The 19,247-nt window shown below is 34.4% G+C and overlaps 1 protein-coding gene across 1 annotated transcript in view; it reads left to right on the top strand.

Moving 5' to 3' along the window:
• ICE2 (interactor of little elongation complex ELL subunit 2) overlaps positions 1-19,247 on the top strand; it is a gene marked incomplete at its 5' end in the record, with an annotated part of 64,166 nt that overhangs the window by 28,817 nt on the left and 16,102 nt on the right. The window contains 3 exons of the mRNA XM_079701002.1: positions 4,821-5,817; positions 6,521-6,696; positions 11,334-11,463. Coding sequence (XP_079557128.1) covers positions 4,821-5,817; positions 6,521-6,696; positions 11,334-11,463 — 1,303 coding nt within the window. The remainder of the gene's footprint in view (positions 1-4,820; positions 5,818-6,520; positions 6,697-11,333; positions 11,464-19,247) is intronic.

Raw genomic sequence — 19,247 nt, 5'->3', positions numbered from 1 at the left:
TAAACTGGCAGATGCGTCTGAAATAACTATATGAAACAGGCAACAAAAAAAAAATATGGAGAATAGGGCAAAAGGTATAGAGAATGTAGTTAGAATATCTAACATTTGTGTACTTGCACCCAAAAGGGAGGTGTAAAAGAGGTAATGGGACCAAACCATACTTGGAGACAAAGAAAAAACTCTTAAAAGTCACCAGAGAAACGAAAGGCACATTAGCTATAAAGGACTGAAAGTTAGACTGGCAAGTAACTTCTCAAGAACAACGATGGAAGCCAGAAGACATTGGGACAAAATATTCTCCTGAGAGAATATAACCCTCTTACTAAAATTCTCTAACCAGTGAAATATCCTTAAATAATAAAAAATTAAGAAAAGATATTTTCAAATAAAAACTGAGTTTGCTACTAGCAGCCCTCCTCTAATGGATGTTCTTCAGGCACAAGGAAAATAATCTCAGATGGAAAGAGGATGGTGAAAGATGCAAGAATGAATAAAGAATAACAAAAGTGAAAATAATGTGGATGGGCTCTAATTTGTAGGTGAGTGCAGGGGCACTCGGGAACTTAAATAGTTCTGAGATGACCTGGGTCCTAAGAACTCTAGAAACTAACCAGCTGAAGTTCCTTCCAAGACAAAAGCCTTGGCTCAGGAAAATTCACCAGTGGTAAAGTTCATATTGAGCAGAACAAGGACATTAAAGGTAAAGGAAAAATAAGTTTTCAGATAATTGTGGGAGAGGGAAATAGAGAAAGCAGATATCAGAATGTATTAAAGCTTTTATATGCACACACAGACACATACAAACCTACATGCATACATACATACATCATGGTAACAGTGAAGCATGAGGTTAGAGCCATGAAGCTAAGAAAGCTATCCTGGCACACTCTCACACAGGATTGTCCTCCTGCAGAAGCAGGTGCGCCCATCTCAATTAAACATGAGAAACAGAAGAGGATTGTTGATGGAAATTCTTACAAAGTTATTAGAGGAAGAAAAGATAATTGCTATAACATTTCTACAGTCAAATGAAGAGAGATGTACCCACAGAACAGATGAAAACTAATGTGTTCATCCTTTGCCCTAGAAATCTCACTTCTAGAAATGTAGCTCAGAAGTACACTAGGAAAAGAATAAAATATTTGTGCAGGGTATTCACTGCAACTATAGGTATTCATTAGAAACAGTCGTCATGTCCCTTAATAGGGTATTTATTAAATAAACTGTACATCTTCAATAGCATACTATGCAGCTATTACAGGCACACCTTGTTTCATCGCACATTGCTTTATTGCACTTCAAAGATGCTGCGTTTTTTTACAAATGGAAGGCTTGTGGTAACCCTGCATCAAGCAAGTCTGTCATTGCCCTTTTTCCAACAGCATTTGCTCACTTCATGTCACTGTGTCACATTTTGGTAATTCTTACAGTATTTCAAACTTAATCATATTTGTTATGGTGATCTGTGATCACTGAGTTTTTGATGTTACTATTACAACTTGCTGAAGGCTCAGATGATTGTTAGTGCTTTTTAGTAGTAAAGTATTTTTCTTAAGACATGTACATTTTTAAAGACATAATGCTATTGCACACTTAATAGACTGTACTGTAAACATATCTTTATATGTACTGGGAAACCAAAAAAATTTGTGTGACTCACTTTTTTGTAGTATTTGCTTTATTGTGGTTTGGAACCAAATACACAATGTCTCCAAGTTATGCCTATAAAAAGAATCAGAAAGCTCTAGGTATGCAACTGTAGTGTGATATCCAAGATATATTGTTTAAGTGAAAATGGTCACTCAGAGAATTGTGTCTATACATCCTTAAAGATTTATATCCTAAGTTCAAAAAGAATTGCCAAAAAATCTTAAACTGCATTTAGTAATCATATTATTAGTAATGATATTGCTGTTGTTATTTTGAACACATTAGGTAGTATGATAAAACAAATAAGTACTTATATTTATATTAGAAACTAAGAATTTTAGCATAAGAAATACAAATGCCAATCAAAGGACTTAAGTAAAAACCTTATAATAATATTGGAATTATATACAAAAGATGACAGTGCCAACTTGAAGGGTTTCCCATTGGCCAGAGTGTGTCAGTTTGACCATGACAAAGAATAACTGCAGTGGATGGAAACATATGAAATAGTTAAAATCCATGAATTCATAATAATATCTTTTTTAAAAAGTATTAGTCACCTTTGGAGGGTGCTAGTGTATCAAGTCTGAAAACTGATTTTTGAATTCTGATTTTTTATTTGGAAAACTGATTTTTTAAAATTCAAGTATTTGTCTTACTTTTCCAGTACAAACTGTATTTCAGGTGATGATGAAATGTGACTGTTACCATTTTGCAGTTCCGAATGAAATAGTGAATCTAGGGCAGTGATCATCATCAATGACTGCTAAAAGCATTAGAAGATTAACAAGGAATTTTAATGGCTAGATTAGTTTGTTGACCCTTGATGAATCAACAGAACAGTTGTAATATCACAAGAAGAAAGATAACTAGACGACATTAGCCTCCTGATTGAAGTGGGAGGTACACAGTAACACATATAACATGTTCAGATTTTTTTAAATGTGCCTGAATCTGATCAAGCTACTAGATCATTTTAATAGGAAATGTAGGGGAAGAGTGTGTTAAATGATATCATGGGGATGCAAAATCCAGAATATGGAAAATTTTATAGGATAACTGATCTAGTTTCTTCTACAAATACCTGGTGGATATGGGAGTTGGCAGAGTATGGGGGAGAGGCATTTGACAAATAAATTTGAGAGACATCAACCAAATGCAGTGTAGGGATGTTGGTTGGATCCTGATTCCAATAAACAATTGTAAAAAGAAATTTATCAGACTAGGAAATTTTAACAGTGATTAGATATTTCCAGCCATTAAGGAAGTGTTAATTTATTGATATAATTAATATGTTTTACAGAAGAATCATTTTATAACCACATACTAAAATATTTACAGATAAACTGCTGTTTTTACTTTATCCAAATTTGTTCTGTCAGGGGTTGAGAACATTGTTTCTCAATTCATTAATTTTGGTCTTATATTTATGAAATTTCTTCATTTTATTATTGTGATTATATTATTCTTTTCCTATTTCTTGAAAAGGCTATGAAGGATGCTTCAGATTTTTAATGTCCAGCATTCTCATTTTTATTGCTTTTTAGGTATTCTGTAATTATCATTTTAATTTCTTCTTTTATCCAATAATTTGGAGAGTTTTTAAATTTCCAAGTCTTGGGTTTATTATTGTTTGTTTACTTTTTTCTTAATGATTTCTAATTTTATTTTCTTCTAAACAGAGTGTCAGACCTTAACAGATTCTGCTTTATACTATATTGATGTTTTCTTTGTATATTAATTTATAGTCCATCTTTGGAAATGCCCCTTCGATCCTTGGGAGGGAAAAGGTATATCTTTGCAGTCTATATGTATGTTTTCAGTCATTCATGTATCTTTGTTTCAGTCATTAAATATTATTCATACTTTCTACCTCCTTATCTTTACTAAGAGACAGTGTATCAATGACCAAGTACAGTTGTGTTTCTGTCAAATTTTCCTTTTATTTTTCAGTTTTGACAATTTTGATGTTGTTATTTGACATATCACAGTTCGTTATCTATTCATCATGGATTGCATCTTTTTCAACATAGGATTCCTTTTTCTATCTAATGCTTTTTGCATTGACTTCTCTCTAACACTTAATATTGCTAGTCCTTCTTTCTTTATTTCTTGATGTCATGTCCCATTGTTTTGTTTTGAACCGTTTTGTGTAAGAATGCCTCATGTAAACAGCATATAGTTTAATTTTATTTTTTGACTAAATATGGTAGGTAGTCTTTTTATTTTAGTAAGTGCTACCGTTTGCTGAGAAACTACTTACTATGTACAAGGACTATGCCAAGAAACTTTCTATATATAATTTCTCATTTAATCCTTAGAACAAACCCAAGAGGATAACCCTATTATCCCTATTTCAGAGATGAGGAAATTGAGTTTGAGAGAGGTAAAGGAATTTACACAGGTAGATCTTTCTTACTCACTACCTGAGGCTGTCAGAATATTTTTCTCTCAAATCCTAAACTGTAATGCAATTCCATGGTATTTATCTAAAGTGCTCTGCCAGACTGAGGAGAGATGTTGCTACCTGGGGAGAAGATAATTTATTCCTGAATAAATTAGAACTGTCTGTAGTTCTTCCATTACCCACACAGTACATGAAGAACTATAACCTCGGTGGCTTCATGTCCCAGAATACAATAAAACCACTTCCGATCCATTTCTCCTCGTATTACTGAGAGTTGTTTTCCCTGAGTAGATGTATAAAGAAAGTCACTGATTGATGTGAGAGGCTGTTGACACTTCCCCAGTTGCATTAGAGAGCAGCTTCCTTACGCTTTCCTCCTGGTCAGCTAAGTCTCTGCAAGAGTGTATAAAGTGGGTATGAATGAAGACCTTCTGCCTTCCTATTTGGCCTTACATTTCTTCTTTGTGGTCCTGTCTGTTTTTGATCAGTGGAAATACCTCTTGAGATGTGGTAGTTCACAAGTATTCCCCATTTCCTGTGGTATTGCAACTTGGCAAATTTTTCTGTGTTTCATCAACATTTCAATGGGAAGGTAAGGTTAAATAAATTAGTTGGTAGTAGTTTGTCAAAGCAAGAACCTTTCAAAGCCATTAGACTTTTCTTTCTGCTTTTAAAGAGTATGAACTATGTTTGTGATGGGACGTTGATGGGTGAGGGGTGGCCTGGAATTTTTGCTAATAGTTTGCCAATATATTTTCTTAAGATGTCTTACGAAGTTAATGAGTGCCGAAAAATTGAGACCCATGAAAATTTGGATCTGGATTTTGATGATGACGTCACAGAACTTGAAACTTTTGGAGTAACCACCACCAAACCATCAAAGTCACCGAGTCCAGCAAGTACTTCCATAGTACCGAACGTGACAGATATGCCCACAGCCCCCAGCATAGCAATCACATCTGAGGCACCAACTGCACCAGACATTACTGCTCATTCTAGAAGTTTATCTCAGATTCTGATGGAACAGCTGCAGAAGGAGAAACAGCTGGTGACTGGTATGGACAATGGCCCTGAAGAGTGCAAAAATAAAGATGATCAGGGATTTATCCCCTGTGGTGAAAATGTATCAAATTCTGAGAAGTCTTTGGTACAAGATAGTGACTTGAAAACATCTGATGCCTTACAATTAGAAAGTTCTTCAGAAATTGAAACCTCTAATAAAAATGATATGGCTTCTGATATGGAGTGTGTTGATGAAACAGTGAATGTTCCAGAGAACACAGACAATAATTCAAAGGAAAAGCCTGTTACATCAGAAGCAGCTAAAACTGGAGATGTAATTCTTTGCCATAGTGATACAGATGAAGACTGTTTAATCATTGATACAGAGTGTCAAAATAATAGTAATGGAAAGACCGCTGATATGGGTTCTAATTTAAGTTCTAAACCAGCTAGCCTAAATTCTTCCTCAGGACAGGCTTCTGTAGGAAACCAGACTAATACTACTTGTAGTCCTGAAGAGTCATGTGTTTTAAAAAAACCTATCAAACGAGTGTATAAAAAATTTGATCCAGTTGGAGAAATTTTAAAAATGCAGGATGAACTCTTAAAACCAATTTCCAGAAAAATACCTGAAATGCCGTTGATGAATTCAGAAAATTCTAAACAACATTCTAGTTCTGAGCAACCCTCTGCTACTTCAGATGCCTCTAGTTGGCCAAAATCCATATGGCCTTCTGCATTTCAGAAGCCAAAAGGACGTACGTAAATATTTATAAAGAATTTTATATTAACTGTTTTGCTTGTTCCTTATCCTTAGGTTTTTTTCCCCCTCTTTCCCCTACTTTCTCTTTGTTATAATATGTTTATGATCTTTATATAGTCATTGAGAGTTCATTTTCCAATCTACTGATCAGTATTTCAGCTTTCAAAACTTTCACTCTAACGATGTACCCACAGTTGTATGGATTTTTTTAACCTATGTTTATCCAGCATTTACGATGGCTGCTAAGCTATAGATAATGTGGTTTGCTGAACCGATGAAGGGAAAGTCCATCAAAAATAATGATAAATATTTATTAGTCTAAATTTACTTATTCTTGGTGTTTAGACTGTAGTTTTGTACTTTTTCATTTGTGAAATAGATGTAAGGCTGCACCTCAACTCTGCCTCGATTATGAATAACACTACTTTTTTAAACTTTTTTTTTCTTCATATGTTGTCTCACAGATTTATACTTTGCCTAGGGTTAGTGAAGGTAGAAGGTAAAAGGAAGAGAACCCTAAAGCTTTGATTTCAGCTCTTGCTGAAGTTCCAGTAAAAGTAAACAGAAATGGTAATAGTGTAATGGTCAACTCAGAGGAAACAGAAGGTTGATAGTTGAATTGTTTTATCTTGGATTATGATGGATAAAGGGCTAAATGTATTTTAAAATAAAAATGACAAATAAAATTATTTTTAAAGGGTTGCCATATGAACTTCAGGACTATGTTGAAGATACATCAGAATATGTGGCTCCTCAGGAAGGAAATTTTGTTTACAAGCTGTTTAGCCTACAAGACCTGTTGTTACTTGTGCGATGCAGTGTCCAGAGGATAGAGACCAGACCACGTTCTAAAAAACGAAAGAAAATCAGAAGAGTAAGTTGTTACCTGGGGAGTTAGGGTGTGGTAGCATAAGTAGATGATAAGCAAATATTTAACATGCTATTCTTATGAAGTTTAATTTTAAATTGTTGATCAGTCTTAGAGTATTTTTTCAGGTTGAGTTTTTTTAGTAAAATTCTGAAAACACTTTTAATAAAATAAAGTGTTTAGTTCAATGTAATAGTCATGAGTTCCAGTAACATTCTTGCATGGAATATATAAACTTTGTGAAAAACGGCACCATTATAGATATGACCTAGACTGGCACATATGTTCCAGCTTTCTCTGTGAATTTGGATTTCCTTTATGACATATTAACCTCTTTCTTTCTTACTTTGGGAACCTTTTTGAGTCATTTTAGAAGTTCACATTTTGAAAGGTGGGCTTTCATACACATTTTAAATGTCTTCCCAGGACCGTTAGAAAACCAAATGTCTTCCTTTCTTTTTCCCCTATTGTTTCTTCTGGGATTTGATATAAATATTTCCCTCAGTTAAAAAAGTTTTTGCTACAATTTGAGTAATTTGTTCTTTCGGCAGTTTGCTATATTTGATATTTTAAGCTCTCTTTCAGATTAATTTGATTTTTGTGTGTGTAACCACTGAATTCAGGTAAATAAAGAGGAGCTTTTATGGTATAATTGATTACGTAAGAAATAGTGAAGTCTCTTTAAGTTTTTCTTAAGAGATTTTTTTTCAGTTGTATCCATTATATCATAGTTCACTTTTCCTTCCTTCCTCCCTCTTTCCTTTCTTCCTTCCCTCCTTTCTTCCTCCCTCCCTCCCTTTCTTCCTTTTTTTTTAATTTAAAAAATTTTATTTATTTATTTATTGGCCACACTGTGTGGCATGTGGGTTCTTAGTTCCCTGACCAGGGATCGAAGCCACGTCCCCTGTATTGGAAGCTGGAGTCTTAACCACTGGACCACCAGGGAAGTCCGTTCCTTCCTTTTTTGATGTCTCTGTTTCTTGCTATTTAACCTACCACCCAATAAGAAGCCTCAGTGACCACTTTAGAATGTCAGTGTTTTGGATTAGGGAACAGGTGACTCAGGAACAGTGATGTTCCAGCATTGACCCTTATGGATCAAGTCCCTGACTACTACTTTACCATATTAAGGTATAACTGGAAAAAAATTTTTTAAAGAAGAAGAAGAAAAGAAAAAGAAGTGCCAACCTTTCTGAGCTGCTAATAGCAATAGTGTGAGGGTCTGTCATGAAAAACCTCTAAGGCTAATCCATCAGGATCAAGGATGTATACGTTGTCCACCAAAATCCAGTGGACCTAGTGGATCTTTTGCTTGATGATACTTTTGTTCTTAGAAGGAAGACTGTGAATAAAATTTTAAATTTCTAATTCTTGTAATTTGGTATTTCATCACTGGTTCAGACTTGAAATTATAGAAACCAACTGGTTTTGAATTAAATATATGGGGGAGTGTTTTTTATAAGAGAATGTCAGGAATGACGAAATGCTGTAGGTGTGATTTTAGTCTCCTCCTAGATAAATACAAATATTCCCTGTATTAAAAGATTTTGCTTTATTTGCCGATTTTTTCCTGTCTCATCTGTATTTAATGGCCATAGCATGCATATCTTGAATACATATAGTGTCAGTGCTATGGACTGTATTTTCAAGGTTTTATTTCATTAATTCATATTTGCTATCTGATTTATTTGGGGACTAACCTCATTTCTTTCATTTTCTACCCTGTGAGCCCATACCACTCTGTATTGATCTGCCAGCTTACAGCACTTAGAAATTATTGATGGCCAGGATGTCTTAAGTAAGAATAGCCTAGGGATATTTTTGGACACTGGTTTAATTGTTGAAAGAGACAACCTGTTAAGGACATTGTCATTCACTTGACTAAAGTGAAATTTGTAAATATTAAGATAAAACCTTACAGGAGAGAATTCACTCTTCATCAAAATATATCAAAAAAGTCAAGCCCCAAAGATTAGCTAAATAGGAGCCTTCTATTTCTGACATGTCAAACCCGGAGTAAAATTTAAAAATTTTCAGTGAATGCTTATCATATTATACCTATCATTATATGTAATAGTTTAGTACACGTGGTTTAAATTCCTTTGTAGAATGTATTCCCTTTGGAATCATCTCCTATTCATCTCTGTTTCTCTCAAATGTTTTATTCCATAGATACTCAATAAATAGGTATTGAATAAATGAGAAAAACTGAGGCATGAGGAGAGAGGAGGGTGTTGTTAAGGAAGGGAAGTTGAAGCACTACCTGAGAAATTTTGAAGGTAGTGTTTAAACCCTAGTTAGGTAAGAATGCATCTTCATTAACATTTCCTTCTTAAAAACCAACTTGTTTAGGTAAAGCTTTAAAATACTCGGAAGTCTCTTCAACCTCTGCTCTGCAAGAACCTCATCTCTTTTTTCCTTTGGTTCTTCAATTCTGTGTTATTGTAGCTGAGATTTTACTTTCCAATATCATTTATCCCTTCTCATCAAAATTCTGCTTAATAAGAGCTACATGACAGAGGAGAACTTAAAGCAGCAGCCAGTCTCAAATGATGACATGAAATAAAAAGGGCTAATTTGGAACACAAGATGAAGCTAGAACTTACTGAGTTCTACATATAATTATGAAATCCAGACCACGTACCTTTGAATGATTTAATATTATGTTATTGTCTGTCTCAGTTAACCAAATTTCCTAAGAGCTATATTCTAAAGTGACTCAAAAATTTAGATCCAGTTATATTAAAGTTTATATTGGCAATCTCGGGCCAGAAAAAAAGGATCCTGAAGGTGCTTGAATATTAGGAAAGAACAGAATGTACCTATTGGGATTACTGACAGGATACTAGCTTTGAAATATTTATTTAGGAATGTATGTAAACGTTTGGAAGGTTTATGTAAGAAATTGGAAGACAGAGAACCAAAAGAAGCTTTCATTTAGAATAGGAGTGACCAATAAGGGATAAAGGAAATAGTAAATTTAATTTTTATAATTTGAAAACTTTGTACTTAAAGTTTCACTTTAATTTTGGAATACTGAGATCAAATATTCAGACTTTTCTTTCCCTTGGTTTCCTGGAGATGGCAGTAGAATACATATGGAAATTAATACCAGGTTCAGGATTTAGTTTTATAGATATGACAGTATTATCAAAGAAAATCCCCCAGAGTACTTTCTTCAGAAAGAGTAATATTTTTAATTTGAAGAGAAATCTTGAATTAATTCTATTACCTGTTCATGATCCAAAAGGGGATCTTTATCAATTATTCTTTTTCTGACCCTGCTGTAAACTGGTTCTCTCTCCTTGAGCAAATATCTTAGCCCTCTGGGCCTTCATTTCTTTATCTCTGGCTTCTATTGGCAACTATGAGCAGCCATAAATGCAGATTACCTGTTGCTGAAAAATTATTATACAATTAAGTGCTTTTAGCAATGAAATTGTCCTAATCATAATGTTTTTTTTTTTAATTAAGAAGACACTGTAGGGACCTTACTACTCAAAGTTTGGCCCCTGGAACAACAGCTTGTTAAACATGTAAAGCCTTGTTTTTCACCTCAGATTGTGCATTTATTTTAAAATGGTTATTCACACACACTGAAATTTAAGAAGCACTGCTGTAGAGTTTTACAACATTCAAAGGTAATAATGAACCAAAGTTAATTGTTAACAGAAATTTTACTGGATTTGAATTGTTCTTAACACCACCATTGTGCTAATAAGCCCACTAAATTTGCTACTTTATGAAAATCAGTAATTCTGAAACATTTATGAAATATTTACAGGTATAAAAGTGAAATACAGCTTAGTATAATTTCAGAAGTACTAACCAGTTATATCACTTTAAGTTCCTTAAATCATATGTTTCTCCTTCTGCAGCTGGAAGTGAAGAGACTGCTATTAAGATTAGAATTTTCTTTGACTCAAATGAGGTAATATGAGCACAGGGAACATGACTAGCACTGTGTTATTTTACAAGCATGTATTTCCTTACATATCCTCCTTTAGCCTAGTAGAGGGTATAGTCATTTTGCTTAATCTCTTTAGTGTGCTGACCAATAAACGCTAAATGGCTAATTTGCCAAGTACTTAGTGTCTGGAATAAAGCCTTTTGTATTAATGAAGATAGCAACATTCACAGATATTAATGTAGGTGTTAGTGCTCATACATTCATAGAATAAAAACACAGTATTTAAGCCTGAGACAATGTGACTAATGCTTTAAAGGGGCAAAAAAGTCCTACTTTTTTTTACCCTCTTGAGAATTATTAGTATGTATTACAGTCATGGCTTCCCAGCTTCTAGCTTTGAACCTTGGGCCATTATGTATCAGAGGCTTTGTTCCAAGGATTCTGTCGGTCACGTTCTGTGACAGAAATAAAATATGTGCATGTGTGGAGAGGTATGTTGATTTTGGTTGTCGGGGGGCGGGCAGCCTCTGGTTCACGATCTCTTATTTATCCACCACTTAGCCACATCTACTAAGGGTTCTATCCATCTTTCTGTTTGAATCCTACTGTATTTGAAAGGATGAAATAAGATTACCTGAAAGTGTTTTGAAAGTGGCAAAATTATATAGGCAAATGTATTTACTGTTAATAGTAAATTAATGGAGCTTTATAAGAGTATAACCTTGGATTGCAGCAATTTCCAGTTTACGTACTACCAAAAGTGGAGTATCAAGCTTGTTATGGAGTTGAAGCTCTGACTGAAAGTGAACTTTGTCGCTTATGGACTGAAAGTTTATTGCATTCCAACTGCTCATTTTATGTTGGTAAGTTATGCAAGAGGCTTTGCTCTCTTTTTTTTTTTTTTGCGGTACGCGGGCCTCTCACTGTTGTGGCCTCTCCCGTTGCGGAGCACAGGCTCCGGACGCGCAGGCTCAGCGGCCATGGCTCACGGGCCTAGCCGCTCCGCAGCATGTGGGATCTTCCCAGACCGGGGCATGAGCCCGTGTCCCCTGTATCAGCAGGCGGACTCTCAACCACTGCGCCACCAGGGAAGCCCTGCTCTCCTTTTAAATTCCCTTGTAAATATATACAGTTCAATTCATTTATAGATACTTCCATTCTCTACTTTTAATTTTCAGTTTTCTGATATATTAATATTTCTTTCTATTAAAACACCATTCCTACTCAAGAGTTAAATGGCAGGGTGGGAGTAGTGATTATCAAATGTTTTAATTTCTCTCTTATTCCCTTATTAGTTGTACATGAATGCCAATGTAATCATTGTATTTTTAAAATACTTATTTTATTTAGGAGTGTAACTAAAAATATAGACGTGTTTTGTAACAAGCTTTTTTTTAAAGTACTATTTAATTGGCTTTAAAATATATATTTTGAAATTTTCTTAAAATTATAATGACATTGTTTTTTAAACCTCAAATATTATCTTGATGAAATAGTTTTTTACTTTGTTTCTGTTTTAGTTTTTTGTTGGGGGGGGTAGTCAGGCAGGGTCTTAATTTGTGTTGGCTGTGTTCATGTACAGTTAACATACTTCACATGAAGGATTACTTGCTAATCATTGTTGATACTGTTCTGTTTCATTTGAATGATTAATCCTGTGCTTCTCTATTCATCCCATACGTCTCATGCCACCTATCTCAAGCTGCCCCTCCATGACGTAATTTCCTTCCTTTGAGCTCTCAATGCATTCTTCTTTTTTTTTTTTACCACTTTTATGATTTGTTGCTTTCTACTTAATTGTTGTTTTTTAAGCCTATCCTATTTCTCCATAGACAATAAGTAGTTTAAGGTCAGAGTCTGATGAAACTTTATGTTCTCATAGTGCTTAGCATAATTCCTGGTATGCCATAAGTGTTATAAGTGTGCTTTTCTTGCTTAATCAAAAAAAGGTTACTCACTTGAAAACTTTTTCCATATTTTGGTTAATCAATATTTTGTCTTCATATTTCGTGAGAGTGTTAATAAGATCATTGATTCACTCTCTTTACTTAACCCAAAAAGGAAGTAGCTAATGTACCACTTGGTGGCCCTAGCCTCTTCGTCCCCCTTTATACACACTGCCAGAAGTTTACTGTAGTAGTTTTCAGCCAATAACCACAATTTCAATGTTCCTCCAAAAGACCTGTTGCCATGAAACACACCAACAGTCCTCGTGTAAACTACTTGAAAGCAATCGCCAACCACATCCATTTTAGGAAAGCACCAAACAAAAACTTAACATTGAAATCCTCTTTAAAGTACTGACAGAAAAGACATTCCTGACTAAAACACTTAAGTTTTTTTTTTTAATGTACAGTTTAACAGGTAAAACTACCATCATCTATATCTACATGGCTTACTTCATCGAAACTACAGTAGTCTCGCCTTAATTGAAGTTTCACTCTCTGTGGTTTCAGTACCTTCAACCAGTCAACCACGGTCTGAAATATTAAATGGAAGATTCCAGAAATAAGCAATTTATATGTTTTAAATCTCACACCATTCTGTGTAGTGCCTGGGACGTGAATCATCCCTTTGTCCAGCTTATCCCACCCCTTAGTCACTTAGTGGCATCTCAGTTATCAGTGCATGTTCAAGTAACCCTTAATAATGACCCCAAAGTGCTGCAATTTAGATATGCTGCAGAGAAACTGCAAACTGCTTCCTTTAAGTGAAAAGGTGAAAGTTCTCAACTTAATGAGGAAAGAAAAAAAGTTGTATGCTGAGGTTGCTAAGATATGTGGTCAGACGAATCTTCTATCCGTGAAATTGTGAAGGAAAAAGAAATTCGTGCTTGTTTTGCTGTCAAACTGCAAAACAAACCTCAAACTGCAAAAGTTAATGGCCACGGTGCAGGTAAGTACTTAGTTAAAATGGAAAAGGCGTTAACTGTGTTAAGATATTTTGAGAGAGAGTGAGGGAGAGAGACACCACATTCAGAAAACTTTTGTTGTAGTATGGTTAAAATTGTTCTGTTTTATTATTAGTTATTGTTGTTTATCTCTTACTGTGCCTAATTTATACATTAAACTTTATTGTAGGTATGTATGTGCAGGAAAAAACAGTATATGTAAAGTTCGGTACTATAGTTTCAGGCATCTACTGGGGGGGGGGTCTTGGAACATATCACCTGTGGATAAGGGGGGACTACTGTATTCTTTAAAGTCATAAGTAGTCATTGCCTTATGTGCTATTTATCATTGGTAAATCCTATCCACTGATAAGCATTCATTTTAATGTAATGGGATGGTGTATTTGGTATCTTTGACAACAGAAACAGTGGTATCTGTTTCTCACTGTTTGGTGAGAAACTTATGTTGCATTGCTATATGGTTGTGTTTGCTTTGTTTGGGTTTTTTGTTTTTTATGTGGGGGTGAATGTTTTGAAATGCTATTTTAACAGCATCTATGAGTTTTGAGGGGTTTTATTTTATAAATTTATTTATTTAATTTTTGGCTGTGTTGGGTCTTCGTTGCTGCACACGGGCTTTCTCTGGTTGCGGCGAGCGGGGGCTGCCCTTCATTGCAGCGCACGGGCTTCTCATTGCGGTGGCTTCTCTTGTGGAGCACAGGCTCTAGGCATGCGGGCTTCAGTAGTTGTAGCACATGGGCTCAGTAGCTGTGGCTCGTGGGGCCTCAGCTTTTTTGTCTGTATGTAATGGACATAATAATAATTTGTTCAGGGAATTCCGTGGTGGTCCAGTGGTTATGACTGAGCACTTTCACTGCTGTGGCCCTGGGTTCAATCCCTGGTCAGGGAACTAAGATTCCACAAGCCACGCGGCACAGCCAAAAAAATAATAATAATAATAATGTTTTGTTCGATTTACCTCAGGGACTATATGCACAAATCCTTTTTCTTCCAATGATTACATAATATAACGCCCTAAAAGTACACTTCTCCTTGATGAAAATAGATACCACAAGATAATGAAGTGATACTTCGTGTATTTCTGTACTGAGAAAGAACTAGCTATTAATCTAAAATTTAGATGAAAATATGGACAATCATCTTTATGATACAAGAGTAAAAAAGGATTTCTTAACCAAAGATTAAAAGCGGACAAAAACAAAAAATCTGGTAACTTCTCTATATTTACACATAATTTTAGAAGTGTCTACATAGTACTCCTTCTGTCCTAAAATATTGTCAGTTTTAAAATACATCTTTGATTTGATAATGTTTTCTTTTCCATATGCAACTTTTTAAGTATAATATACATGCAGAAAAGTGAAAAAAATGTACAGCTCAAGGAATTATAACAAAACCAGCACCTCTATAATTTGCACCCAGATCAAGAAGTTGAAAACTGCCAGTGCCCGGGAAGACCCCACCTTGTGCCACTTCCCAACATAGCTGTCTTCTCTTCTCCAGGGGTAACCACTGTCCTGCCTTCTAATGTAATCATTTGGTTTTTGCCAGCTCTATACAAATGGAATTATAAAGTTCTTTTGTTTATACCTTCTTTTACTTAACACAGTTTTTGAAATTTATGTGTGTATAACAGTAGTTTTATTGTTTTTGACATATTCCTTTGTAAGAATATACCACCATTTATTTATTTATTTATTTATTTATTTATAAATATTTATTTATTTGTTTGTGTAATTTATTTATTTTTAGCTGTGTTGGGTCTTCGTTTCTGTGCGAGGGCTTTCTCTAGTTGCGGCAAGCGGGAGCCACTCTTCATCGCGGTGCGCGGGCCTCTCACTATTGCGGCCTCTCTTGTTGCGGAGCACAGGCTCCAGACGCGCAGGCTCAGTAGTTGTGGCTCACGGCCTAGTTGCTCCGCGGCATGCGGGATCTTCCCAGACCAGGGCTCGAACCCGTGTCCCCTGCATCGGCAGGCAGATTCTCAACCACTGCGCCACCAGGGAAGCCCCCTACCACCATTTATTTATCCATTTAACTTTGGGAGCCTGTTTAGGTTGTTTCTATGTTAATGCAACTATGAACATATTGTAAGTGTCTGTTAGTGCAATGGGTACATATTGCTGTTGGGCACATACCTTCGATTGGAAGTATTTGGTCATAAATTATTGGGTCATAGTTTAAGCTTACATTTATCTTCAGTAGATAATTCCAAAAAGTTTTCCAAAGTGATTGTACCAATTTACGCTTATATTAGCACTGTGAGAGTTACATTTTCTCCTCATCCTTGTCCACACTTGGCCTTATCAGTTTAATTTTAGCCATGCTGGTGGGTAGGTATTATTAATATCTCATTATTGTTTTAATTTGCCTTTCCTTGGTTATTTATGTAGTTGGACACTTTCATGTTAATAATCATTTGGACGTTCAGTTTTGTGAATTGCCTATTCAAACCTCTTTTTCTGTTGTCAAGTTTTTGTTTGTTTGGTAGTTCTTTGTTGGTTTTAAATGTTACAAATATTTTTCTCATACTTTGTGACTTGCCTTTTCAGTCTCTTAAAAGTGTCTTTTGAACTTAATATAGACCAATATTTAGCCATTTCCTTTATGGTTAGTGCTTTCTTTGCCCAGTTTAACAAATCTTCCTTACAGCAGCATCCTGAATATAATATCTTCTAGAAGCCTTTTTAAAATTATTTTTTAATTTCTAGGTACACAGTTTATGTGGTGTTTATTTTTGCATGGAATATCAAGATTTCTTTTTTTTCAGTTTTCAGCACTGTTTATTGAAAAGACCACCCTTTGTTGCTGCTCTCCAGTGTTACTTGTGTTGTAAATCATATATGTGAATCTAATCTGGACTCCCTATTTCTCTATCCTTGAGGCAGTACATGTCTTAATTACTCTAGTTAGAGTAATTACTCTAGCTAGACAGTTAACACTGTCTTAATTACTCTAGCTTTATAAAATCTTTTACTGTTTGGTAAAGTAAATCTTGTCAACTTTTTTTTTTAATTAATTTTTATTGGAGTATAGTTGATTTACAATGTTGTTAGTTTCTGCTGTACAGCAAAGTGAATCAGTTATACATATACGTATATCTGCTCTTTTTTAGATTCTTTTTCCATACAGAGTATTGAGTAGAGTTCCATGTCAACTTGTTTTTCTAAAAAAATTTCTTGGCTATTCTTGGCCCTTTTGCATTTACAAATTTGGGAGTCAACTTGTTAATTTCTCCCAACAGCAACAGGAAGATTGGGATTTTTGTTAGGAAGTGCATTGACTCAATGTGGAACAAACTGACAGCTTTACAATAACAAATCCTTCAATCTGTGAACTTCAGATATTCTTCTATTTATTTATATCTTTAATTTCTATTAATATCTTTATGATTTTCTTTGTAGAGATCTTCACATCTTTTATTAAATGTATTTGTTGATAATTGATTCTTTTATGTTATTATAAATGGTATTTCTGAAATTTTATTTTCTTATGGCTTGTTACTGATAATATAGGATTTATTTGCATATTGATTTTGTATATTGATATTGTATCTTAATAACTTTGCTAAGCTCATTTATTCTTTCTAGTAATTTATATTTTCTAATTAAATAATTATGTTCTCTGCAAATAATGACCATTTTATTTCTTCTTTACAATCATTATACTTTTTTTTTCCTTGCCTTTGCCTAGAATTCGAATAGAAGGTGAATAATGGGCATCCTTGCCTGTGTCTAATCTTAAGGGGGAAGATTAGACATTTTGTTTAGTATTTCGTATGGGTTTTTGTAGATAGCATTTATTAGAAGAAAGCAGTTCCTGTCTATGCCTAGTTTAAGAATTTTAATCATGAATGGGTAAAAAAAATTTATCAGATATTTCTCTGCATTTATTGCGATTATATGATGGTATAACTTTTGTCTTTTATCCTACTAAGGTGATGAATCATGTTAATTAATTTTAAAATATTAATCCAATCTTGTGTTCCTGCCATAATTCCATCTTGCTCATGATATATTACTCTTTTTATTTATTGGTAGATTTAGCTTGTTAATATTTATTTTGCCATTTGTGTTTATGAGTGAGACTGGCCTGTAATTTTCCTTGTGAGGTATTGGTATTAAGATTAAGTTTATGCCATAAAATGAGTTGGGATTTATTTCCTCTTTTTCTGTTATCTGGTAGAATTTCTATAAAATTGGTATTATTCCTTACTTAAATGTTTGGTAAAATTGACCTGTGAAGCCTAGAGTTTTCTTTTTGAAAGTTTCTAATTATCAATTCAATGTTTGCTCTTTTTTTTAATTGAAGTGTAGTTGATTTACAGTGTGTGTTAATTTCTGCTATACAGCAAAATGATTCAGTTATACATATATACCTATACATTCTTTTTTATGTTCTTTTCCATTATGGTTTAATCATAGGATATTGAATATAGTTCCCTGTGTTATACAGTAGGACCTTGTTGTTTATCCATTCTGTGTATAATAGTTTGCATCTATGAACCCAAAACTCCTAATCCATCCCTCCCCCACCCCACATTTCCTGGCTTCTTTTGTTTCTGTTGAAAAGTCAGCTGTTGATCTGATTTATGCTCTTTTGCAAGTAATATGTCTCTTTTCTTTGGCAGACTTTAAATTTTATCTCTCTCCCTTTCCACAATTTTCGTACATTGTGCCTATGTTAGGTTTTCTTTGTAAATATTCCTTTTTACATGTTCATTTTATAACATTGCTCCTTAATATGTGATTTGATGACCTTTATCAGTTTGGGAGAATTCTTGTCATTACCTCACCAAACATCACTTCTTCCCCATTCGCTCTCTCTCTCTTCTGGGATTTCAGTTTTATTATGTTACATCTTACTGTATCCTTAACGTCCCTTACATGCTCTTCTGTATTTACCTTCCTTTTGACTCTTCATGCATGAGTCTCAATATTTTCTTCTACTTTACTAATTTTCTCTTCAGCTATCCCTAATATACTATTTCACCCATCACCCGAGTCCTCAATTTCATTTATTGTATTTTTTGGTTCTAGATTTTTCATTTGATTTTTTTATACATTATAGTTTTCTATAGAAATTCTCAATCGTGTCTTAAGCATATTAGGCAAAATTACTTTATAAAGTCTGTCTTTAATACCTCTGTTATCTAGATTATTTGTGAGTCTTTTCTATTATTTTTTTGCATTAGTTTCCTAGCACTGTCATAACAAAGTACCACAAACTGGGTGGCTTAAAATAATAGAAACTTCTTGTTTCACAGTTCTGGAGGCTGGAAGTTTAAAATGAAGGTGTCACAAGGCCATGCTTCTTCTGAAACCTGTAAGAGAGAATCCTTTGTTGCCTCTTTTTCCTTCTGGTGTTTGCCAGCAATCCTTGGCATCCTTGGCTTGTAGATGCATCACTTTCATCTCTGCCTCTATCATCATGTGAGATCTTTTTCCTGTATGTCTCTATCCTCTTCCTATAAGTACACCATTCATATTGAATTAAAGGTCCACCCATCATAACTAATTACATCTACAACAATTCTACTTACAGAGGAAGTCACCTTCTGAGGTAGTGGGGGTTAGGGCTTCAACATATCTTTTTACAGGGACACTTCATTCCATGGCATGTTGTTTTCCTGTCTTCTTTTTTATTCATGTTTTTTCATTGTATGCCAGAATATTCTTTATCAAGGGCCAGATATTGTATATGAAAAATTCTAGAGCAAATATAAGAGCTAAAATG

The sequence above is a fragment of the Hyperoodon ampullatus genome, assembly GCF_949752795.1.
Source record: "Hyperoodon ampullatus genome assembly, chromosome: 3".
Taxonomy (NCBI): Eukaryota; Metazoa; Chordata; class Mammalia; order Artiodactyla; family Ziphiidae; genus Hyperoodon; species Hyperoodon ampullatus.
This window is presented reverse-complemented; position numbering and strand designations above follow the sequence as displayed.